Below are 24,301 nucleotides of genomic sequence, written 5' to 3' on the forward strand. Positions count from 1 at the left end.
GCACGCCTAAGGCTAGGTGCTAAAATAGAAATAGGAGAGTTGGCTCGAGGGAAGCCGTAGAGTATGCATATCTAGTATATCAATATCAGAAAGATATTCATCCAGGTAGAGCTGGAGAGTTCGTCGTCGTCGATATTCATATTATCAAAAATAAAATTCAGAAGAGAGAAGAAACCGCTAGTGATTCTGACACTCACCCTACTGTAAGTCTAATGTCCCGATACAGAGACTCTATATCTAGAACGAACGACAGGTCGTGCGTCAGCGGCTCTTAAGAGCAGGTGTAAGATATGCTGAACATTGCTGAGGCAAACTGGATTGAGATGTTGCGCCTAGCACCTTATTGTCCTCTCTTTTCCTCCTTTCCTCCTTTCCTCCTTTCCTCCTTTCGTCCTTTCCTCCCGCCTTTCCTCTCTTTCCTCTCTTTCCTCTCTTTCCTCTCTTTCCTCTCTTTCCTCTCTTTCCTCTCTTTCCTTGTTTCCTTGACCATTCGCTTGGCGGGATCAGTTTTCGAATTCCGATCTGCACAAGCAGCTTTTCTTGCCCCTGTAATGGACGTCACAGTAACAGTCGGGATTTAGGTCGTCGGGCAAAGGTTTGGCGATCATGTTGTCGGGCCCCTTTTGTACGCCTTTCCAGCCGTCATGGTCTCCCCAGGAGCCCCATTTGCCACTGGTGTAGCTGATGCCGCGTTCGTTGACATCCTCGATGCCGAACGCGCCGAAATACTGGGTATAGAAGCGGTACATTTCCACGTGGGCCATCGACCACCTTTTACAAACCTGACTGTCGTCGAGGTCGTACTGGCCCTCTTCCGGCTCGACCACCTTCCTCTCCATCCTCTTGGACCCTTTCATTTTGCGGTCCTTCTTGACCTTCCACATCTGTCTGCCCTTGTCATCTTTCTTTTTCCCGTCCTTTTCATAGACTGGGCCCCACTTCTTCGCCCGGTCGTCGTCCACGGGATACCACGCGCCGCAGCACCGATCGATCGATGGCGCCCTCGCCCAGCACCAACCATCCTTGATACCATCGAAGCCGCAGAAGTCGCGCCAGAACGCCAGTGCTGCCAGTGCCATACGAGGACACGTCTGTGAAGGGATGGGGATTCTAGGGTCGAACGTCCGCGTCGCAAGTACCCTCATGACTGTTCCCACATCTACCTTCGACGCCGTCTGCGTGGTCGTCGGCGGGGCGCTCGGCTGTGGTTGTATCAATGTGTTGCGCTGGTCTCCTACCGATACCGTACTGATCACGATTATGGTGGATGGCTGTCCCGTTGTGGTCGCTCCGGATGTGGACGTGGGCGTGGATGGGGGCGTGGAACCGGTCTGAGTTTGCGTTACTGTGGCCGTCACCGTCGTACCTGCGACTGGAGTTGTGGTTGACATGGATGAGGACGAGCCCACAGTAGTTGTCGCTGTCACCGTGGCAGTGGCTGTCGCGGCCATGCTCACAGACGGATCGGATGGGCTAGGGTCATCAGTCGATGGCGAAGTGGCGTCCGCCGTCAACATTGAGCTGGAGCCAGCCGGATCTGTAATGCTTTCATTGTCGGTTGATGGCGAAGTGGCGTCCGCCGTCAATATTGAGCTAGAGTCAGTTAGATCAGGCTGGTCGGGTTGGCCAGGAGCCTCGTCGCCTCCATCTCCATCTCCATTTCCGTCGCCAGGCAAGCTAGTTGCCAAATCCTGTTCCGGATCGGTTGGGTCACGGGCGACCAAGGTCATGAGTGTAGTGGATGGTGTAGTCTGTAGAGCAACGGCCGAGCCTTCAACGAAGGCGGGAACTGAGCCAACCATAAACAGAAGAACCAGGAGACCGAGAGCGAACATTGATGATGAGAGGGGCGCCTGGAGGAATCTTGACATCTTCATGATGACGGGGAGGAGTTGAAGCGGATGATGTGGTGAAGTGAAGTGAAGTGACAAGACAGCTTGGTAGTAATGCAGTCTTGCGTCTCAGGGAGATGAAGAGATGAAGAAATGAAGAGCAGAAAAGCAGAAAGCCAGAGGATATATACACTGGTGGCCCAGGAGCCTTCTTGACCGACGGGGTCCTGCGCTCCTCCTCTGACTCAACTTTTGCTTTTCTTCTCCTCTGGATCAGCTAGAGGAACTGGGGCATAAGAGTGCCCGAGAATAGGAAAAGTACGGTGGCCAAGGAAGAAGAAAAAGTGCCCGAGGATGGTAGGAAAGTACAGTAGCAAGGAAGGAGAAGAAAGAGTGGCCCGAACCAGACAAACTTGAAGTCCTCTCCTCCTCTGACTCAACTTTTGCTTTCTTCTCCTCTGGATCGGCCAGAGGAACTGGGGCACTGGAGGACTAGCAGTAGGGAGCAGAACGGGAGGTGTAAGAGTTCCCGAGGATGGTAGGAAAGTACTGTAGCCAAGGAGGAATAAGAAGAGCCGAGGAAGGAGAAGCAAGAGTGGCCCGATCTAGACAAACTTCAAGTAGTGAAGATAAGAGCCCGCCCGAAAGTATATGTGTCGGGCGTCGCTGTAGTTTGTCTGAAAATGGTACGCGATTACCTTGACATGGAAAGTGGACTGGGACAAGTAAGATGTAGAAGGAAAAAGGGATAGATCAGTGTAAAGAGTTCAAAGACGTAGTTGTATCTGGGCTTGGAACCTTTGCAACATCTGGAATTTCTGGAATAGCCCTGGACATCTCAAGACGTACTATAGTTATAGATCATGGCATGCCTCCCATCACCGAGTCTCAATCCGAGTTCGTGACGTGCGTGGCATTCAATAATAGATATAGATATGCATGCTCCGAAGCAACAGCTCCCTGGTCGGATGGGAAGACGTCCCTCGGTGATAATTTTGGCCACTCCCAAAATGCAACAGCCAACTCCCTGAGTCTCCCCGATGGTGACCTGACCTTGGTGCTTCTGATCACAGCAGAGGAGTGCACCCATGGCATAGTGTGTATGTATACTAGCAATGTAAGCACAATGCTGAGCCAATTCATGACGTGCACGCAGAAAGCCTCCGACCGGTTCCTAGGTGGTATTCCATTCCCAAGCTCATCTGAGCGATTTTGACTCCGTATAAAATGCAGAGCAACCACGCTTGTGCGCCAGGAACCATGCATAATGTGTCAAAGCAAAAAATTCTCTCCGTAAGATAGTATCGACAAAGCAAACATGCTAACGTTAGAGGGTGGAGGAAGAGGCAGAGAGTTGAAGTGGTAGTGCTGCTCGGCTTCGTCGCTGTTCCGGGCTTGATAGAAATTATACTCCAAGCTTTTCATCGACGACCCGAAGGATCCGTGTGCTGTTGACTGGACCACTGCACAGCTGCCTCTTGTCTCTCGGCAGGGTTCTTGATCTCGTCGCCTCGCGGGGGATTGACGGAACCAGGGAGGGAGCCGAGCATGTCGCTCGCCAAAGACTGGGCAACATAACCTCGAAGCTCTCGCTCTTCTCTCTCATCTTCCCTCATGAGCTTCTGTCTTACAGATTTTTCTGTGTTCTGCCTCCGGATCTTGCGAATCTCGTGGATGATCCATAGGAGCACTTCCTCCGAACACCGGGTCCTTGGCAGGCTGTAACGGTGGTTACGAACGTATCGCCGTGTGACATCGGCTGCACCGTCGCTCGAGAATGCGATGCAGTAAGCAATCTTTCGATTCCAGCCTAGGTCGACATCAGTAATCGCACACGCAGAACGTAGCAATGGATCACTCACCTTCAGTATAGACTCTAGGATTATCCCACATCTCCTCGCATGGATCAACATGAATCCATCTGCGCTGGTTTTCGCTGTAGACCTCGGTCCACACATGGTCTTCACTATTCCAGACCCACCTTACTCTGGCGCCGGCAGCACGACACAGCATGCTGAAGCAATTGGCGAACTCTCCAGCCCGACCTCTCCGGGTCTCGAGCAGGGTCCAGACGTCGGAATATCGAGGGAATCTTTCAAAGGTCTGGCAACCAGGGGCTGTGCATCTGTATAGTTCCACTCTCGTGGCTCCACGGGCAACCTCATCTGGTGTTGGAGGAGTCTGTCCCTGCGCGACAGTTGCGCCATGACATCTTGAGCATGGGGGGTTATTGACGAAGGAGAAGAACGACCTTTTGAACCACCTGATAGATCATTGTCAGAAATGAGAAGGAGGAGGGGCGAGGGGGGACTCCCTACCTTAACAGCGATCGAATGACGCAGTCCTGATAGCCCCATTCTGGCTTAACGTTGTCGCCCTTGGAAGCTGCCATAGCCTTCATCAGGTTGTGTTCTTCCTCGGCTTCGGTGTAGATTCGATCGATCGGGACGTGGGTCAATGCGTCGTCCAGGAGGCCAGGGTTTTCGTATTTGGTGGGCGTCATGGACAAGGTGAGGAGGAGATTTCGGAATTTGAGGGAGGCGGCATCCTGTGGAGGCGATGGAACAATGGGATGACTTCGAAACGACGTGTAGGTAGGCGGCTGTTGCTGAGAGGGGCGCGAGGAGTGCGCAGAAGTCGGAGACTGAGGGCCTGGAGATGTCGACTGTTGCGAGGACGGTCGAGGTTGAGGTGCCAGCCGGGGTGATGCAGAGCGTGGTGTTCTTGCTTGTTCCTCGAGTTCATTCAGCCTTCTCGTCCGCAAGAGCTGCTCGAATTGTTTGGTGAGGTCGCCGGCGTTAAAGTCGAACTCGTCGTCGAGGATGCGCGGCCGCGAGTCGTCCGCCATGGCCGCGTAGGGAAGCAGTCGCAGTCAGGCAAAGGCAAACTCAGACAGACTCGACAGAGAACGGGTGAGACTGAGGCCGATCGATAGGAGAGAATTGTGACAGTGAAGGGGATTGCGGGTGGTGGCAGTGACGGTTGGCGCAGTCTGCGGAGCACAGCCCAAGTCGAGTGCCTCGCCACAGTGCGGCCGCAAATAGAGATGCAAGAGGCAGCCCATTCACGGGAGCATCGTGGACAGGATATTACAGAGTATCTGAAGGAAAGACGGTGGAGGGAGCGGCAGTAGAGTCGTCGATGATGATCAGAGAAGCAGCAACAATGACAAGCAGGAAGGCGTGCGTGTGCGTGGTGCGTGGTGCGTGGTGGAAAAGATGAGGCGACGGCGACAGTAGTGAGGGCCGCAGGTGAGATGCAGTGGGAGTGGGAGTGGGAGCGACTACGTTACGTGGACGCGGATTGCGTGAGCCAGCCAAAGCTGCGATTCAATTATGGGGAAGCGAGCCGGAAGAGGAAGAGCAGCGGGCGCAGGAGAGCGCCCAGGAGATTCGTCGGGGGTGGCTCTAAGCCTGTGTGTGCGAGCCGCAGCCTAATCCTGAGCGTCCTGAGCCTGAGAGCCTGAGAGTGTGGCGGCCGAGCTTGCAGCCATGATTGACTTTGGCTGAGGCTGACGACGACAGCCACCTATAACGGTGAAAAGGGCCCATCAGCTTCTTGTCCTTGTGCCTGTCTGGTCCGCCCGCCGCGCGTCCTCTTGATCGGGCCCCCCTTTGGGGTGTACGCAATCACTGCACACTGCACCATACTAAACTGTCCAAGGCAAGGGCAATCCTGCTCCTGGATCTTTTGAGGCTTCTGGTGCCACCCATCAAGAATGACGACCACTCCGCTCGACGGAGATGGTGATGGTGATGGTGGCTGCTCTTCTGTTGTCGTCGCCGCCAAAAAGTCGACTGTACGAGTATCATGTGCAACTGTCAACGATCAATGATCAACCGTCAACCGAAAGAAGCAGATCTGCAGGGCGACTGCAGGTCTAGTGTCTTCCTCTCCTGGTTCTCGAATTGTCTGCATAGTGCTCCGTATGGAGCATTCTCCTCCTTCCCAACTCATTTGACCAAATACCTCAGGCACGTAGCTACATATTGAGGAACCTTTCGAAACTACCAAACTAGTAACATCGGGTGGTACGTACCACCATTGACATGGAGCCTTGGCGCCCATGCTGGCGGGTTCTCCTAGTACTTCGTACAGCGTACAGACTCGAGCAAGAGGGTCCGCTCTTGGATATTATTATTTCGGCCTTGTTACAATCTCAACTTACAGGATACTCCGTAGTCCGTACAAGCAAGAGCATCTGGATAAGCTTCATGTGCCTAATTAGGCCAAGAGTGCCTCAACCCAGGTGGGAGCTGGCGACACTCTTACCAATATAAAGATTGTATCAGCGCGTTTGGAGACGAAGGACTGCCCGATTCACCATGCAGATCATTATTTTGCACTGGCATACGAACTATCAAACGGAAAACATGCCTGTTGCCTCCTATAGCACGGCTACATTACTTGTCTAGATCGTAATACTGAGTACTGCCGAAGCCATTCTCACCACCTGCATGTAGGTAACTCTGTTTGGATACAGAGTACCTGAACATCACCGGTCTCTGATCTCTCACGTGACATGGTTTCTTAGTCAGCATGCAACGGCAAAGCGCATGTGGTGCGACATGTACTCCGTAGATGGCATGGTACAGCTTGAACGCATTCGTCCTCCGTACCTTTCGAAGAAATCTTTTGTGTTCTGTTAGTCTTCAAAGCCACAAATATGCCTCTCCTCTCCTCTACCCTCCTTCTGCGCACGCATTCTCTCACTCTGCTGGTTGTATCATACTACCTCCTCACCACCCCGGCCCAACTGATCTCCTCGACGCCGGTATGGCTGCTCGGAGAAAGCATGAGCGTGCGCCCTGCTGCTTTTGCCCTCGACGACCCTAACAACGCCACGGCCGATCGTGACTCAAACGCTGGTTTGAAGGGGTTCCAGGCTCCGTCCTTGTTGCAAAGTGCGTCGCGAGTACACAGTGACATACTGGGAGGAGGAGGAGGAGGAGGAGGAGGAGGAGGAGGGGATGGACGAGAGTCCAACCGGGAACTCCTCGCCATCCTGGCACTGGGGTTGCTCGTTTATGCAGTCACGCAATTCCTTTTCGCTGGAGACCTAAGCCTGGTGTCCATCTCCTCCACGTCGTCGTCATCGTCGTCGTCATCATCGTCGAAGAGAGGCGCTTCCGACGCCCGCACATCGTCGCGCCTCGCCGAGGAACTACACACCCTCCTTACGGCCCAGTCAAGTTGGCTGACACTCGCCGGCTTGCATGTACTGGGCTCGTCGGTGCTGGTATTCTGGATCTACGCGGCCCACTCACATCAGGCTACGCAGTCAGAATCGCAAGCGCAGGCGAGCGCAGCTGCGTCTTTTCTCGGCCTTGCTAGGCTTGCCAATCGCGTCACTTTCACGGCCGGCCTGCTAGACATGCTGTTTTGGGGTTATTTGTGGACGGTCCTGAAGGATGAGGGGCGTGAGGTGGCCAAAGCATTGGCCAGAAGGAGGGAAGCGCAGGAGGATGACGATTGAGCATGGTGCCAAAGGTGAGGAGCTTCAAACAGCGGCTACAAATGCTTCTTCAAAACATCAGATCTTCTACAAGAGATTTTACTATATCATGGACCGAATGCCAGACACAAAATTGGAGGCGGCACAACGAATTTGAGGAAAGAGTAGGGCTACCATATGTGTAAAAGACGGAACGGGGCGCAAATATCCCGCCTGGCTTGTTGACTGGACGACTGGTTTGAACTATTACACCAGTCTACCTGAAATCAGAGCTGTGCCTTCGGCATTGAGGATCGCAATTTTGGAGTACGTTGTTACAAGATGAATGTCTGGACACATCCAGACCTTATACAAATGCCAGTCAAACCTTTCCACCCTTCGCTAGCTTGGCTGGTCGGTGTAGAACGATTTGCTCCCCTGGCTCCCCTGGCTTTCATTTGATTCCCTTGCTTCCCTTGCTCGAGCTCTTGCCGTTCTAGAGGAAGGCGGCCAAGCCCAAGAACGCAGCACCAACAGCACTAAGGCCGGCACCCTGAACGCTCAGGCGTCCTCCAGCAAGAGCACTGGATGATGAACCGGTAGCGCTGGCGGTGGCAGCAGACGCCGTTGCACCGGCGGGCGCGGAGGAGGCGGACGCAGAGGCTGATCCCGCCGCACCTGTTGCACTACTAGCAGAGCCGCCGCTGGTAGTTTTCACCGTGGAACCGCCGGTCGCGCTAGCACTGCCGGAGGTGCTAGGGCAGCCTGCTGAGGAGGGCTAGATAGAATAGACAGTAGGTTAACGGGCAGTGCTTGGGTGGTGATTTTGGACGAGGAGGAATAGGGCAAGGTGACGTGATGTATTGTATGCGCAGGTCGGCGAGCGGGCAGATGGGGAGGGTTTCTCCCCATCCTCCAGTTTTGTGGCACAGCTTTCTCCACAATCTCTCCCCCGCAAAAAGGAATCGTGAGGCAAGGAAGGTAACGCAATCAGCTATGGACGGATACGGTGTAATTGTAATTCAGGTATATGAAGACCTCAAATGTACGTACCAGGAGCGACGAGGCACCGACAGGATCGCAGATACCGTGGGCGTAAGCAAGAGCGGACTGCTGATCATTTGCATCGCAGGCTTTGAAGACGCAGCAGCTGATGCCGCTGAGGAAGGAGTCGGCGGTGCAGATGCCTGGGGATTCCATTAACATTGTCATTTCAGCAAATCAGTCTCTGCAAGGTAGATTGGCGAATCAAAGCAAATGAGATCGATCCAGCGGTTTTTTTCTCGATCGCGTTTCCCCCCTTTTGTGTGTAACACCAGCATCGGCATCTTGTGGAGGAGGGAGACTAACATGATGGAGCAAGGTTGCAAGACGCCGGCAGCGAGTCGCTCACACAGGCGGTAGCACCTGTACAAGACAAGCAGATTAGCGAGGCACTTCAAGTTTGGCCATCAGACCATTGTAGCAAGTATGGCACATCACATACAATCTGGGACTCCGGCGAGTGACTGTGTAGAGGCGATGCCTGCAAGGACGTTGACAACGGCCAGGATGCGGAGATGCATTGTTTTCTTCTTTTTCTTTTCCTTTCTCTTTTTCTGCGTGGTCCTGAGATGTGACAGGGCAGGCCAGGCCAGGGCAGGCGAGGGCGATGTGATTCAGGCAGTTAATAAGGAAGGCACGAGAGAAGAAGACGACCGAGACTGAGACTGCGGACCAGAGCAGACCTCCAGAGATATACCTGTCACCCGTAAAGCTTCTTCCTCATGTTGTGTAGCTAGCTAGCTAGCTATCTACGTACACGGTGCTCCGTATCGTACCCCGGGCATCAGATCAGCCTGTCGGCAACGATGCGGTCGCAGGGATACCACCCCCGCGCCAAGTTTGGCCAGCATTCCGGCCGCTCGCTGGCGCAGCTGAAACGATGCACCCCAGCCCTTTTCCTTGCTGGGCATCAGAACAGACAGATCCTCCGAGCTGCGCCAGGATTCCCCGGCTTTCTTGTCTCAAAGGAATCTCAGATGAAACATTGGAAACACAAGGCTCGGCGCGCGGTGGGACCAAACTTGTAAGACGGAGGCAAGCTCTTCAACTCATCACCATTACGCTATCGACATCGTTAGAACATGGCCTGTTACTCCGTACCTTTCATCCATCCACATCGTCATAGTAGAAAACTTGCACGTCGTTACAAGACCGACCACAGTACCGTCCCGGTCATGACACGGCCAGGGCCAGGATACCGCGCTCTTGTTGCTGTGCCTGCATTACTGCACCCCAACAGCCCCTGAGCCGGGAGCCGTGAGAGAGCCTGAGCCCCTTCAGACGATGTTGATCGTATATGTGAAGTCGCTGGCAAACCAATACCCGTTTGTATGGTCCAGCCGCTCCTCGTAGTTGTTCATGTCGGCGTCTCCTTTCATCACACTTCGGAACCGATCCCAGTTGACCTGGTCGTACCTTGAGACATCAAACGCGCCGATCCGTCGGAACTCGCCCTTCTTCATGGTTGCACAAAGCAGCAGCCCTTCCACTCGGTCCACCACGTCGATTACGGGCAGTAGATAAACCTCCAGCATCTCGGTCAACATTCCCGACGCCTCGGAAAGCTTGGGCAGCCGGTCGTCGAAGGATGCCGATTCAAGCTCGACCTGCGCCTTGGTACACTGGATCACGCAAGGCGTCCGACCCCAGTAGTCGTGCGTTCTTCGCAAAAGACCCCGAGCCATGAATCCTCGAACCTTCATGCGGCCAGACTCCACCATTCCGAAGTTGTTGGGTTTGTACTTCATATCCGACTCAATTACCTCTACACAGGTTTCCCGTGCTGATTGCGCCGGTTCGGGGTATGTGACTTCGCCGTCGATCGACGCCCACGTCCAGGTCGGCGCTCGGTACTTGGTCGGCCTGCGGCCCTGTTCGACGCGCCACAATAACGCATGCGGCAGCTGAGGCTTCCACAAGCCCACGAGATAGTCGTGGTCGTGTAATCGATTTCGTGCCATGTATTGCTTCGCCAGACCGGCAATTGCAAGCAGCTTGTCGGAACTAAAGGTGAGTCGCTTAGTGCTGTACATCTTGACCAGACCATGCCAGTTGCCGTGCCGCTGATGGTGCATGCGTTTGCTGAAAAATTCCCTCGACTCTTGCGTTGAAGGAGGACCCATGGTAGCAGGTAGTCCTTTGGGGAACACTTCGGAACAACACATCTGTTGACATTCCCACATCAATTCATTGCGCGTGAAATGCAGGGTCCGCTTGGCCAGACATCGTTCCTGGAACGCCCAGGCTCGTTTATTGAGAGGAGAGGAGTCGACCAAATCATGCCAGAGGGTGGATCGGAGGATTTTGTACATGCCGTCGTCGATTCCCAGACCGCTGACTTCCACGATACAGGGTTGCAGCGCGGCCACGTTGCGCGAATAAATCAGGCCGCCGGCATCTTCTCTCGATGAAGTGGCGGCGATGTTGAGCGCGGCTTCGGAGTAGATACGGTTCATTTGAGCCATCTCCCGCAGGACCGCCTGCTCGTTGTCATGCATGATGCAAAGAGCGTCAATCCAAAGGTAGCGGAATCCCAGTCGCTCTGCCGTGATCGCAGCCTCCGCCAGTGTCTTCGGGAGACTTGCCACGCCCACCCCCTGCCGCAGTGCCTTGAGGGTGCCTTTGTGCAACTGAACGGTCTTGGACCTACCCCAGCAGTGACTGAGCGTTACATATTCGCTCAAGGGATCAACAAACATGCCGTCCACGAGTTTCAATCCGGGAGCGCCCTTCGGGCCCCGAACGGTGACGTCCAGTAGGTGCGTTGGCTTCCATGTCACAGTGTTATCCGCGACAGTACACTTCATGTGGTTGAAGGTACAATCCTGGATCCACTGTTTCGCAAGATCAAAACTTTCCTTGGACGCCGTGGTGACCGATCTGGGATCAATGGTTCTGACGCCTGGCTCAACGGCGTCTGGGAACCGAGTCAGCAGGGGATAGGGAATAGGGAATCCAGATAGGTGTCAGGGTTGTGGCCAACGTACATTTGGGATGCATCAAAATCAACTCCACCACCAGACTTGACTCGGTATCCAGCGAACCCGAACCGAGACTTGTCTTGGAGCTATTCGTGCTTGGAGTCGCTCTGTCGGGCGCCATGGGTTTCTCGTATCGAAATTTCAGCCGTGCCTGATCACGTGCGATGGGGGAGATCCATGCGAAGCCCACCGAGTCGCCCGGCGACCGGCGACGAAAGCTCTTGTATGCGTCGGGGTCGATGGACATGAAGACGGTCAGGCAGAGGTGGCATTTGCCCGCGCGGACGGCCAGAGCCTCGAGACCATGGTGCGCGATCTCGCCCGAATCACTCCTGGGCGTGGCAGGTTGGAAGATGGACTGGCACGCGACGCACAAGCTACTCGCAGTTAAGTCAGTCATAATGTCGAGGTCGCCGCTGCCTCCCACTCATGTCTAGAGAGGTGTCTTGAACGATCCTGATAATTCATGTTGACAAAAGACAAAGGCACTTGGGCCTCGCGCTTGACGTTTGGCCTGATCAACAGACGGGTTCTCCTGAGTCCTGAGGTCTGCTAAGCCCAAGATCACCGGCGACCAAGACCGCCAGATCTAATTTCCGAGTGCGGGCAAAGCGGACGCCACACGAACCAAGCGTTTCAAGAACCAACAATTCTTGCAGTTGATACGCGCCTTGGGATTGCATCACATCACTGCTGGAGCCGCTGCGCTCATGCATCCTTTTCTCGCGCTGTGGCTGTCTGGGACTTGGGGGCCATGTCACCAGTCCGCCTCCTGTCACGGATCCTTCAGCGCCTGCGCACTGCTGTCTCGGCCCGAAAGATGATCGAGATTGGTCTTGGCCAATCGATTGTGCCTTGATACAAACAACAGTCTTCCATCGACCTTTTAAATATATCCGTACTATGATGTGACTGTCTACCTCAGTTTTGTCATGCTCAGAATGTCGTGCCGATGGAAGAATTCCCGGCTCTTTTTGCCGTACACATACATCGGAATGCTCAACAAGCAGATGGCGATTTCGATGCTACCGAATATGATGAATAAATGCTGGATCCGGATCGCAAATACCCAGTTGTAGGCATTGTAGGCCAAGATGAACGAGAAGATATTCTTGAAAATCAACAGGTTGGTAAAGGCTTCGACGGCGATGTCACGATGGGCATCTAGAAGGTATTGCGCTGAAGCGATGGCGCCCATGACCATGCTGACGATGATAAAGGCAAGAAAAACGTCGGGAACAATCCAACCATAGCGTGCAACATCTTGAGCGGTGATCCCGAACCCATAGAGGCCAATGGCTGAAAAGACCAATGTTGGCAGCACGAGCAGGATGCGGAACTCCGGTTCGTACTTTCCCTTGTTCAGGCGGAGCATAAACTTGGTCATCACTTCGCTGAACAGGCCAGCCAGGACAAGTCCGAGGATGCTGCCGATGAATGCGCTGGTGTACATTTTGCCGGCCTTCTCCTCGTTGAAAAAGAGTGGCGGACCCAAGAAGATGAGGGAGAGTATGACCCCGACCATGACCGTCCAGCCAATAATCACGCCTTGGATCAAACATGCCCACGCGACTGCGGGATGGAGAAACAGTGGAAATGGCCGCAGGAGCAGTTTGAAGAAATCCTCGTCCGTTTTGCGTCCATTGAACGGCATTAACCTCCTTGTCCAGGACACCTTTGACGGAGGCGTATTCCACACACTCATCGAAGGTAGCGACTTCTCGTCCAATTCCCGGGTGCCTGGGGTCTGATGTTGTGGCAACGACTCCTCTGCCGAGTCTTGTGCAAGGATATCGAGATCAAGAGAGTGTGCACGCCGGTAGGCGGTCTCAGGCACAAAAAAGAAGAGCAACAGGAAGCCCAGCGCCATAGATATGGCCAGGATATAGAACTATGAAGGTACATTAGCATGCGTCCATCAAGCTTACTATCCCACGGATATGGGGTGGACTTCGAGCTTGCTGTTGCTCTGCCTTGGCTTTGGAGACGGAACAAAATCTCAAGAGATGAAGAGAAAGCAACACTCACACTCCACTGCCACCCGATATGTGCTGCAATCATGCCCACGAATACTGGGGTAAGAAACGCCCCCCCGAATAGACAGGTGTTCGTGACCACCATTCTCGGCCCACGCTCATGCACGAAGTACAGATCGCCCACACAAGCATTCAGAAGTGTCTCAAAAGGCGCCAGGGCTACCCCTTGAAATACTCGACTCCAGAGAATACTGGTGTAATTATGTTTCATGTGCGTCGAGCCGCCCCATGCAGAGCTCGCCACCATCAGAAGGGCTCCTAAAAGGAAGAGATGTCTTTTGCCCCAAACTCTTGCGGAGGCCACAAACAGCCATCCTGCGACACCAACGCCGCACAGGTGGTAGGCGGTTAGGAGAGCAGCATCCTGAAAAGTATGCTTGAAAAGTATAGCAAGAGTGACTGAATCAGCCGCAAGAAGAGGAGAGGCAGTAGTCGCAAGACACGACACGAAACAGAGGATACCGAGGATGAGGTCGCGCTGCCAGAGAGGCCAGTTCTAGGCTGATCAGCTTCAGTTCTGGGGAAGGTCTTCGTGATAATCTCACCAAGGGATCGTTTGGATCGTCTGATGGTTGAGGCACCAGAATTATACGCCCTGCTTTATCTTTCTTCAGGTTCTGAGCAGTCTCAAGCAGTTCAGCCTGTCGTCGATCGACATCATAGACATATACGGTACCGGGGACGTGTTCGACGGTTGGTTCGAGGATACCGAGAGCCATTGCTGGGGCCAGTCGCTGCGGCTAGCAACCGAGAGAACAGATGGGCTCCTTCCTAGAGGGAATTCATGGAACTCATGGCATGGCGGATAGATCTCCTAGCTGTCCCCGTACTTTTGGATAAGATGAAGAGTAGATGGAACTAGGAACCAGCCACGGTACGGAGGATGAATGTATATACTCCGTACTCTGTATATACTAGAGCGGGCACTGGGGTTTGTTCCGGACCCGACCCTGGATCTCCACGTCAACTCCCTGCCGGCTTAGGGTGGGTGCCAGAATTAAAGGCGGTTTGTATAACTGCTACTTCGATAGGATTAGGGAAACCTCTAGCTCTACCGGATGATTATCTTTCTAAGATACTAGATATACTCTACGGCCTCCCTAGAGTAATTCTCCTATTTCTAGTATTGAAATTCTATATCTAGAGACAGCAGCTATCTACTGAGCCCGCTGTATAATCCGCCATGTATTTTGGCACCCAGCCTTAGGCCTTCTACCAGAGTGACGTTGCGATTGAATCATAAGATTCTGGAGATTGCTAGAGCGTAATTGATAAGATCAAGAAATTGTTGGACAAAGACAGCTCTTCTTGTCCACTGAAGCTCGCCGCCTTGTACTGTTCAATGTTTGAACGATGTAGGATGTTGACGTACAGTATTCGCAACAGGGGATGTACTGTAGAAGCACTAGAACTCTGATCCTCTCTACAATTAATAACCCTTTTTTGAATGTACCCTTTAGAATTGCCCGTCCTTCCACCCTCTCTGAATTAACCAGATTCTTTCTTCCCCTGGGTCGTGCCGCCGTATGCCTTAGGATGTGTCGCGGTGGCACCTGCATTCTCATATGCATTCTCGATAGTTTGAACATCTGTGTCTTGAAAGCACTGGTGGGAGTTCCGGCCTGCTGTGCCAAACTCTTAGGCCAGGCCACGTACAGCGATCCAGGCGCCAGGCCACCAATGCTCAATCTGCGACCCAATAGCCTAGAGACTGCAAAGCGCCATGGGACTGTGTCTTGGTTGGCCTGGATCTCGCCCAGGATCACCCGTGCCTCTAGCAGACAGGGCGGTTCATCAACTGGCAGAGGGTCAGGAGATGAGGAGTTTTTGATACATGCTGACTCTCCACGGCGTTGGTTGGAGGAAGAGAATGTTGTTGTCTTGAACGGAGCTGTAAACGCTTGTAACTCAAGGTCGAGTCTACATTAATGGTCCACAGGCAACTCTTTGTCTGGGAGCAGAAATGATATCACGACTTTCCTCCTAAGGTACCCTGCAAGGTGCTAACACCATACTACTAACTTGAACGTTGGTGAGTAGGTAGCTGTTACCGTAGTAATATTAGTATCAGTGGTAGACGTCGAAACCAGAGCCCTTCTATGGCATCACGTGGAAAGGAAGGGATGGGCTGTGGCCGACTGCGAATCTGGCTCACGCGTTACCTGGAGGAGGCTGTATTCAACAAGAGTCCAGACAACAAAGTGTGATTGTGGACCTTTCGCACGCTTGCTAACTCCACTCATCAGTCCACCAAAGCTAAGCTATGTGGTATCGTAGGAGACTAAAAGGGGAAAACCAGTGTTGCTCTGAATAGCATTGGACATAGAGGGGATCTTGGGGAATGTGCCCTGCCTGATCTCTTCGCAGGGTCGGTTCTCTCTCTGCCTTTATCTCACCCTTGAACAAATCACTCCACCCACGCCTGCCCGGTGCATTACCTAGAATCCGTGCTCACAAGACGAGCGGTGCAAAAGGCTGCCATTTGAGAAACAATCCTGCCACAAAACACAGTCGTAAGCAAGAGTCGCCCAAGGGCGGAAGAGTGCACGGCTGCCCATCGGCCATGAATCTTTCTAGGAAGCAGGAGCGGCCTCCGTCTTGTCCGCTGGTTCGGCCGGTGCAGAAGTCTCGGCAGGTTTCTCTTCCTTGGAAGCTTCGCCAGCAGGCCCGGCCTCGGCTTCACCGCCATCAGACGACGTCCACAATGTCAAGTTGTCTCGGAGCAACTGCATGATGAGAGTGCTGTCACGGTAAGACTCCTCGGAAAGCGAGTCGAGCTCGGCGATTGCATCATCGAAGGCTTGCTTGGCAAGATGGCAGGCGCGGTCGGGAGAGTTGAGGATCTCATAGTAGAAGACGCTGAAATTGAGTGCGAGACCGAGACGGATGGGGTGTGTTGGAGTCAATTCCGTCTGTGCAACATCGGTGGCAGTCTAACGTGGGGGTCAGTTTTGATTCTTGGATTTGCGCATAAGGCAGCTGGCATACCTTGTAAGCCTCATGGGCAGCGGTGGCAGCAACCTTGCGCTTCTCTCCAGAGGCGAATTCGGCGAGGTAACGATGATAGTCTCCCTTCCTGTCGACTGTGTCAGGCTTGATCGTACGCAAAGAGTTATGCACACCTACATCTTGTGGTAGAAGACCTTGGACTCTCCCGACTCGGCCTTTGGGATAAGGGCTTGGTCCAGGACATCAAGGACATCTTGACAGACTTTCTCAAGTTCGGTCTCGATCTTCTGGCGGTATTCACGGATGATAGCAACATGTTTCTCGGAGCCCTTGGATTCCTCCTTCTGCTCGATCGAAGAGATGATGCGCCAGGAAGCACGTCGGGTGCCAACGACGTTCTTGTATGCAACGGAGAGGAGGTTTCGCTCGTCAACGGATAGCTCTCCACCCAACTAGAAAGAATAGATTAGATCAATGGACCGTGCCGTTTGATTCGGGAAAGGGTTTGACGTACGTTGGCTACATCTTTCATGTAGTTGACCATCTCATCGTAGCGTTCGGCCTGCTCGCAGAGCCTCGCAAGGAAAGTTTTGCTGGGATATCGTCAGAGGATAGACTAGGAGACAACTCGGAAGCCCAGGAGTACCTTTCGCGCTAGAATTCGCATGGACGTCAGCATGGTGTCTTATCACGGAAGAGATTGGGGGTTTGGTGAGGTCGGACAGGCACGAGCTGAGCCCAGACCTCTAGGCGGGGATGAGAAGACTCACATCAGTAGCACTAGCCATTGTGTCGACTGCTGAAGGATTTCACAAAAGGGAGAGTGTAGACGAGTGTGAATTCGAGTAGAGTGGAAGGTTGGACGACAGTAGATGGAAATTGAAGGAGGAATCGAAAGACTGATGATGGGAACAGCGCAGTGTTTGAGTGTGCTTGTGGTGATGGGATTAGGATGGGGGTCGCGCAGGCTTAGGAAGAGCAAGTGCTTAAAGCGCCCAGCACCAACAGGCTAGGCCGTCTTTGGATTACGAGTGATACACAGGCGCCTCACATCACGAATTCACTCGATCTGCGTTAACCTTCCACTGCGTTGCGGTACGTGTCCCTGCTACCTACCACCTTATTACCGTGTCTACTTTCACCGTGACAACCAAGCCACAATTCGTAACCTGACTCGTCCACGCCATCCAAGCCAGGCTGCCTCCTGCTGTTTATCGTCCAGCGAATGGCATTCGCCAACTGGCATCCCACTACTGTTACAGACTTTCAGATTTGACCGTTGGCTAGTCGCTGCTGACCGATGATTAAAAGCGTGGCCTGGTCCCCGTGTACTCCGTACTTCCACGTCAATCAAACTACAGAGCACTATGTACGGAGTACAGCTCGCTATACTTGTCCTTTCTCATCCATGCCATTATCGTTGACTCTGTACTGTCTGTTACATGCCTCGGTCGTGACAAAAGGGTCCAGAGGGATACATGGAGGGCAAAGATTATATGAGACATTCTATGTTTTCCCTACACAACCTGCCGGTCCTGCAGAAGTGTGTACTCTCCTTTGGTGGCCAGATCGGCAGTACGTAATATCGGACTCTTCTGTAAACATCCACGAATTCAGGAGATGCCTTTCATCCCTAAAGCCACACGATACTCCGTAGAATATACGGAGTACGCAGTACTCACTACTACTAGTGGGACAGGATGTACATCGTAGACTGGGCTTTGGCGCCTTGCACTTCCGCCTCGAGGGATTCTTCATCCTCTCCTTGGCTGCGCCCGCTACTAGGCGTCTGGAATTTTCGACAGCCGCAGATACCACCGTGTTCAATTCTCCACGTGGGGCGAATCTCCAGCAGTCACTCTTTTGACGTAGATCTTGGATTACAGACAGGATAGAAAGATAAAATCTCTCAGCCTTACTAAGTGCATGGATTCCCACAGACGGTCCCCAGTCCTCCCAGTTCGATCCCACGATCATTCAATCTGCTCCCTTGAGTTTCCCTAGGCCAGTTTGTCATGGATCAGGCCTATGTCCGGTCGACCTCAGAGGTGTTGCAGTACTTCCATGTCAGTGAAGCAGCCGGCTTATCGTCTGCGCAAGTTGCGGAAGCAAGGAAGCGACATGGAAGCAATTGTAAGCCCAAAGCCTAGAGCCCGACGTTCTGTGTTGACCTTGTTACAGCGCTCCCTGAAGACCCTCCGACGCCACTCTGGCAACTCGTTCTGGAACAGTTCAAAGACCAGTTGGTTCTGATATTACTTGGTTCAGCCGCGATCTCTTTTGTACTGGCCTTGTTTGAAGAGTCTGATGACTGGACGGCCTTTGTGGATCCAGTAGTGGTATGTTGGAAATCCCTACACGATGTGGTCGAGTCTAACTCTTGACTAGATCCTGACAATCCTCATTCTGAACTCAATCGTCGGTGTCACACAAGAAAGCAGTGCGGAAAAGGCAATTGCGGCCCTGCAAGAATACTCTGCAAATGAAGCAAAGGTCATTCGAGATGGGACAGTCCAAAAGATCAAGGCGGAAGAGCTGGTTCCCGGGGATATAATCACAGTTTCTGTTGGAGACCGTATCCCGGCTGACTGTCGGTTGCTCTCCATACAGAGCAACAGTTTCAAAGTTGATCAAGCCATTTTGACTGGCGAGAGCGAAAGCGTGAGCAAGGACTGTGCAACTGTTGGAGACCTGCAAGCTGTGAAACAAGATCAGGTCAATATGCTTTTCTCCGGGACCACTGTGGTCACTGGGCATGCTGTCGCCATTGTTGTTCTGACCGGCAGCTCTACTGCGATTGGCGATATTCACGAAAGCATTACATCCCAAATCTCGGACCCTACACCACTCAAGGAAAAACTAAACGATTTTGGGGACAGCCTCGCCAAAGTCATCACTGTTATCTGCATCCTGGTCTGGCTCATCAACATTCAGCATTTCAACGACCCGTCACACGGCGGCAGTTGGGCGAAAGGTGCTATATATTACTTGAAGATAGCAGTGTCATTGGGCGTTGCAGCCATCCCGGAAGGTCTCGCCGTTGTCATTACGACCTGTCTTGCATTGGGGACAAGAAGAATGGCAGCCAAGAATGCCATAGTCAGGAGCCTGCCATCAGTTGAGACGTTGGGAAGTTGTAGCGTCATCTGCTCCGACAAGACTGGTACTCTAACCACAAACCAGATGAGCGTGGAGAAGATTGTGTATCTAAACGAATCTGGCACTGATCTGGAGGAAATCGAGGTCGAAGGAACCACTTTTGCGCCCTTTGGACACCTTTTTTATAAAGGCAAGAAACTCGAGAATCCTGCTGTTACCTCCAACACGATCAAGCAGATGACGGAAGTGCTTGCTCTATGCAACGAGTCGCGTTTGTCATATGATGCTAAAACCAACACCTTCTCAAGCATTGGGGAGCCTACTGAGGGGGCTCTTCGAGTCCTTGTAGAGAAGATTGGCACAGACGATATCTCGACGAACAACACTTTGAACGGCCTGTCGAGAGCGGAACGAGTGCATTCCGCCAGCAAATACTACGAGGAGAAATTCCCATTGCAAGCTATGTACGAGTTCTCAAGAGATCGCAAGAGCATGTCGGTGCTAGCCGGAACCGGCGACAAACAGACGCTGCTCGTCAAGGGTGCTCCTGAGTCGATTGTTGAAAGATGTTCTCACATCGTGCTTGGCCCGAACGGAAAGAAGGTTCCTATAAGCAAGAAACATCTCGGTCTCCTTGGGGAAGAGGTAGTCGGTTATGGTCGAAAGGGACTCCGAGTTCTGGCCCTGGCCCGTGTGGAAAACATCAACGGCAACAAACTGCTGCAAACGGCAGAGACCACGAAAGAGTACGCCCAGCTGGAGCAGGGCATGACTCTAATTGGTCTTGTTGGTATGCTCGACCCCCCTCGTCCGGAAGTCGCAGCCTCCATCAGGAAGTGTCAAGACGCAGGGATCAGAGTGATTGTCATCACTGGGGACAACCAAAACACTGCAGAGACCATTTGCAAACAAATTGGGGTCTTCGGCCCTGACGAAGACCTCTCTGGAAAGAGCTATACTGGGAGACAATTCGATTTGCTGAGTGAAAGCGAGAAGCTACAAGCCGTAAAGACAGCGTCTCTATTTTCCCGGGTCGAGCCTACCCACAAATCCAAACTGGTGGATCTGTTGCAAGCAGCCGGTGAAGTGGTAGCTATGACGGGCGACGGCGTCAATGATGCTCCCGCACTGAAGAAGGCTGATATAGGGGTTGCTATGGGCTCTGGGACCGACGTTGCCAAACTGGCGGCCGACATGGTTCTTGCCGATGACAACTTCGCTACCATTGAAGTGGCCATCGAAGAAGGCCGCACAATCTACAGCAACACCCAGCAGTTCATTCGCTACCTCATCTCATCCAACATCGGAGAGGTCGTCTCCATTTTCCTGACTGCCGCCCTCGGTCTACCTGAAGCTCTGATCCCCGTCCAACTGCTGTGGGTGAATCTGGTCACCGACGGTCTCCCAGCTACTGCGCTTTCATTCAACCCGGCGGACCATGAGGTTATGCGACGCACGCCCCGAAAGCGTGACGAACCTCTGGTCAGCGGCTGGCTGTTCTTCCGATACATGGTCATCGGCACGTATGTTGGCGCGGCCACGGTTTTCGGCTATGTTTGGTGGTACATGTTTTACGAGTCCGGCCCCCAGATCTCATTCAACCAGCTGCGCAGCTTCCACAAATGCTCAATTGTGAACCCACTCTATGCCAACGTGGACTGCTCGATCTTCTCGCCCAACGCGGTTTACACACGGACGGCGTCGACCATCTCGCTCTCGATCCTGGTTGTGATTGAAATGCTGAACGCGATGAACGCCTTATCTTCCTCGGAATCGCTCGTGACCATGCCGCTCTGGAAGAACATGAAGCTGATCTACGCCATCTGCCTGTCCATGGCACTGCATTTCGCCATTCTGTACACTCCATTCCTCCAGGCGCTCTTCTCCATCGAACCACTCAACTCAACCGAGTGGCTGGCCGTCATCTACATTTCGGCGCCTGTCATCCTGATCGATGAGGTGCTCAAGTTTGTGGAGAGGCTGATGTTCCTGACTACCACCAGGGCCCCTGCCGGAGCGGTCCAAGCAAAGCGGGAAGGTAATGGACACATTGCCAATGGGAAAGCCAAGGCGAGTTGATTGACAGCCAATACAGTCGGGTTAAACTGGGTTGGGATAGATAGCTGCCGACATTAGAACTATAGAAGACCGGCCTACTAGATAGTCGAGCCAGAAAGAAAAAGACTGAAACCTCGGGGATGTGTCGCTATCTTGTCCGATCTGATCTTTTGTTTTCAATCATGCTGACACCTCTCCCGATGTTGAAAGAGTGTAGGTGCCTGCCAGATGTAGGGATGAAACATGGACCCTACAAGTGCGGTCTGCGTTGTCAGGCTCTACCATTGAACTTGAATTCGATGAGATACCATTCATTGATCAGGGCCTGTCAAATCTACACGCTCAAGCATGCCGCATCATGCATCACCATCCACCGTCTCGCTAAAACGCGCCATATGCATAGTATACCACCCGCGTTACCTCACCCGGCATGCTGTGCCATCCTTTTTCCTGGAAGAGAAGAACAAGTATCATAATTGCACACCCCAAAACCCCTTCCCACCACAAATGCCTAGGGTGCCCATGGTTGGCGCCCAGCTTAAATTGCTTACTTCATACGCGCAGTCCCAAACGGCAGACGGCCCTCTCTCCTGAGTCGAACCAAGGCCGGCCGCGCCTCCTCCAGCTGCGGGAGGATTGCCGGTCGAGCCCATGAGATCCCAGAGCAACACACAACAGTCATCGGCGCCGGACGCTAGCACACCACGCTGCGTGTGACTCCAATCGATGCAGTTGACTGGCGCAGCGTGTCCTTTGAGTTCGAGGAGAGCCTGCCCTGGTTGCCGTACGTCGAGTACGCGGATGATGTGAGAGTCCTGAGAAAAGGTCGCGAGGAGGTGCGCATCGTGCGGCGAGGCAGAGATGCGGAGCAGTGGAGGAGGGAAAGCAAGGGGTTGCACACCAGCGCCCGAAGTGCGCGTAGGTGAGGTGGATAGAGGATCCGAGAGTTGTGCTAGTTCATGTTGGTTAGATAAAGGAAACGGTGGTTTAACCTGCAAGGGGCTTACAATTCTTGTCCTGTTGCTTGTCTGACGGTTCATAAATGATCGTGCTATGCTCGAGACTCCTCAGGTCGAACATTCTAACACTCCCATCGGCACCACACGAAACGAAGACGTCAACACTATTGGCGCAAAATCGAACATCGTACACTTCTTTATCGTGCGCAATGAGTTGCGTCTTAGCCGTCAAGGTAGGAATGTCCCAGATCGTGCACGTCGTGTCGATAGAAGAGGTGATAATCAGTGAGGGCTGGACGACGTTCCAATCCAACGACGTGATCGGGGCTGTATGTTCTGGCGACTTCGAGTTTGACAACAGAGCCAGCGGGGCCAGCTTGGCCAAAGGAGGGGATTTTGCGTTTGCCGGGCGAGTGATGGAGTTTGATGCATATGAAAGTTGTTCATTTGGCAGCGACCATAAGCGTAGGTGGTCGCCGGAAGTTGCCAATAAGTCCGTCGTCTGTTTATTCGATGAGGGCGGCTCCCATAGTATCCTCGTCACAGGATATGCGTGTGTAGCTTCTGCTGTCTTGACAAACTCCAACCCTAGCTCTCCATGGGGGTAGTCCGGGTCTATTTGTGACCTCTGGGTGTCTAATATTTGAATCTGCTCAATCTTGTCAGCCACTCTGTTTTCCTATCTTGAAGGCGAAAGTTGCTCACATGGTTGTGATTGTCTTCCAGATAACTGCCAATCGCGACTTTTCCAGCGGAACCATTGTTAGACCGCTGAGGCCATTTGCACCAATCCACTGCGTATATAGGCCAAGGTGCAGTGTAATTGCTGTTCTGCGGGTATTGTCTAACGTCGTCCTCCTGCACCACATTGGGGCTCATAGGGAGCTCGGGCAACCCTGGGTCCGTTCGAGACCTGATATCTGCCAGGCCCAAGGGCGAGTAGGACGAGGGCCCTAAAGGAGTGTGCGGTATATAAGCGTTGGACGCAGAGGAGTATTTGGGTTGTTCGGGGGTATTCGAGAAGGGTTTGTATTTTGGTTGGTCCATTGCGCCGGGACTTGATCTTGAATAGCTGTGTGTGTGACTGAGCATTGGTCTTGCAGACAGCGGAGTCTGTTGCATCTGGGTCGAAATCTGAGGCAGGGTAGGAAGTGTCGGCGCAGTGTTGCTAGCGCCGAGAGTAGGAGGTCTGGCCGAGAGACCAGGTTGCAATGTCCCAGGGATGGGATTGCTGGCGACGCTGTTGGGATGCTGAGGTGTCGAGGGGTCGATTTTGATGGAGAGGCCTTCACCACCGTAGGCCGGCGGTGCGCCATAGTGATGGACGTCGCTCATGGCGGTTCCTTGCTGGTTATGTTGGCTCAGAGACCGTGCCAGGCCAGCTTGATGTTGATATTGGCCAGGCTGTGAGTCCACAGGCCCAGACGGCTGCCCCCCAGGATACGCACTACTCGGGCCAGGACGATAGGGAATCACGGTGCCATTGCCATTGCCATTGCCGTTGGTGTCAGGTCGGGGTCGATAGGATCTATTTTCGGTAGCCGTTGTGAGCGAGTGGTTCTGACCCGGTTCGTTCCACTGAGTGTTTGGCGCGCCAACAGAGCTCAGGGTTTGGCCAGCGGAGTAGATGGCATTGGCGGCACTATAGTAGTTGTCGTGGCCGTGGCCGTTGTGAGGGTCGGAGAGGTGGTGCTGGTGCCGAGGAATGTGAAAGGGCATAGTACTAAGGAGTCAAGCAGAGAAACAAGCCCTCCGGAGGGTTCTGTTCTATTATTTATTATTTGTCGCCAGCCTAGCAGTTAGTTTGCGACGGTAATGCCGTGAGTGGGCGGTTCGTTGTTGACGGCTGCGCTGCGCTGCTCTGCGCTGACATCTGGACTGCGGACTCAGGCTGCGGACTGCGGACTAC

At 53.2% G+C, this 24,301-nt stretch overlaps 10 protein-coding genes across 10 annotated transcripts; 2 read left to right on the top strand and 8 right to left on the bottom strand.

Moving 5' to 3' along the window:
* Positions 1–503: 503 nt before the first annotated feature.
* A1O3_08821 (uncharacterized protein) lies at positions 504–1,730 on the bottom strand (the record flags this gene model as incomplete). Its single annotated transcript, XM_007738917.1, has 1 exon — positions 504–1,730. One exon carries the CDS (start codon positions 1,728–1,730, stop codon positions 504–506), a length of 1,227 nt encoding a protein of 408 aa, XP_007737107.1.
* Positions 1,731–3,253: 1,523 nt separating this feature from the next.
* A1O3_08822 (peptide-N4-(N-acetyl-beta-glucosaminyl)asparagine amidase) lies at positions 3,254–4,680 on the bottom strand (the record flags this gene model as incomplete). Its single annotated transcript, XM_007738918.1, has 3 exons — positions 3,254–3,642; positions 3,695–4,095; positions 4,151–4,680. 3 exons carry the CDS (start codon positions 4,678–4,680, stop codon positions 3,254–3,256), a joined length of 1,320 nt encoding a protein of 439 aa, XP_007737108.1.
* Positions 4,681–6,498: 1,818 nt separating this feature from the next.
* A1O3_08823 (uncharacterized protein) lies at positions 6,499–7,308 on the top strand (the record flags this gene model as incomplete). The annotated part of the gene is made up of 1 exon (XM_007738919.1): positions 6,499–7,308. One exon carries the CDS (start codon positions 6,499–6,501, stop codon positions 7,306–7,308), a length of 810 nt encoding a protein of 269 aa, XP_007737109.1.
* Positions 7,309–7,762: 454 nt separating this feature from the next.
* On the bottom strand, positions 7,763–8,831 carry A1O3_08824 (uncharacterized protein; the record flags this gene model as incomplete). The annotated part of the gene is made up of 4 exons (XM_007738920.1): positions 7,763–8,044; positions 8,320–8,453; positions 8,617–8,673; positions 8,753–8,831. 4 exons carry the CDS (start codon positions 8,829–8,831, stop codon positions 7,763–7,765), a joined length of 552 nt encoding a protein of 183 aa, XP_007737110.1.
* Positions 8,832–9,587: 756 nt separating this feature from the next.
* A1O3_08825 (uncharacterized protein) lies at positions 9,588–11,691 on the bottom strand (the record flags this gene model as incomplete). The annotated part of the gene is made up of 2 exons (XM_007738921.1): positions 9,588–11,227; positions 11,298–11,691. The coding sequence occupies 2 exons, from the start codon at positions 11,689–11,691 to the stop codon at positions 9,588–9,590; spliced, it is 2,034 nt and encodes a 677-aa protein (XP_007737111.1).
* A 516-nt stretch (positions 11,692–12,207) lies between these two features.
* On the bottom strand, positions 12,208–14,046 carry A1O3_08826 (uncharacterized protein; the record flags this gene model as incomplete). The annotated part of the gene is made up of 3 exons (XM_007738922.1): positions 12,208–13,182; positions 13,320–13,823; positions 13,873–14,046. The coding sequence occupies 3 exons, from the start codon at positions 14,044–14,046 to the stop codon at positions 12,208–12,210; spliced, it is 1,653 nt and encodes a 550-aa protein (XP_007737112.1).
* A 769-nt stretch (positions 14,047–14,815) lies between these two features.
* Positions 14,816–15,009, bottom strand: A1O3_08827 (uncharacterized protein; the record flags this gene model as incomplete). The annotated part of the gene is made up of 1 exon (XM_007738923.1): positions 14,816–15,009. A coding segment is annotated over one exon (192 nt), but the record flags the coding sequence as incomplete, so codon positions are not given.
* An 891-nt stretch (positions 15,010–15,900) lies between these two features.
* A1O3_08828 (14-3-3 family protein) lies at positions 15,901–16,820 on the bottom strand (the record flags this gene model as incomplete). The annotated part of the gene is made up of 4 exons (XM_007738924.1): positions 15,901–16,260; positions 16,316–16,403; positions 16,454–16,728; positions 16,791–16,820. The coding sequence occupies 4 exons, from the start codon at positions 16,818–16,820 to the stop codon at positions 15,901–15,903; spliced, it is 753 nt and encodes a 250-aa protein (XP_007737114.1).
* A 1,471-nt stretch (positions 16,821–18,291) lies between these two features.
* A1O3_08829 (Ca2+ transporting ATPase, sarcoplasmic/endoplasmic reticulum) lies at positions 18,292–21,454 on the top strand (the record flags this gene model as incomplete). The annotated part of the gene is made up of 3 exons (XM_007738925.1): positions 18,292–18,409; positions 18,458–18,615; positions 18,665–21,454. The coding sequence occupies 3 exons, from the start codon at positions 18,292–18,294 to the stop codon at positions 21,452–21,454; spliced, it is 3,066 nt and encodes a 1,021-aa protein (XP_007737115.1).
* A 449-nt stretch (positions 21,455–21,903) lies between these two features.
* Positions 21,904–24,111, bottom strand: A1O3_08830 (uncharacterized protein; the record flags this gene model as incomplete). Its single annotated transcript, XM_007738926.1, has 3 exons — positions 21,904–22,385; positions 22,441–23,041; positions 23,098–24,111. The coding sequence occupies 3 exons, from the start codon at positions 24,109–24,111 to the stop codon at positions 21,904–21,906; spliced, it is 2,097 nt and encodes a 698-aa protein (XP_007737116.1).
* Positions 24,112–24,301: the final 190 nt, after the last annotated feature.

The sequence above is a fragment of the Capronia epimyces genome (genome assembly GCF_000585565.1).
Source record: "Capronia epimyces CBS 606.96 chromosome Unknown aczIQ-supercont1.8, whole genome shotgun sequence".
Taxonomy (NCBI): Eukaryota; Fungi; Ascomycota; class Eurotiomycetes; order Chaetothyriales; family Herpotrichiellaceae; genus Capronia; species Capronia epimyces.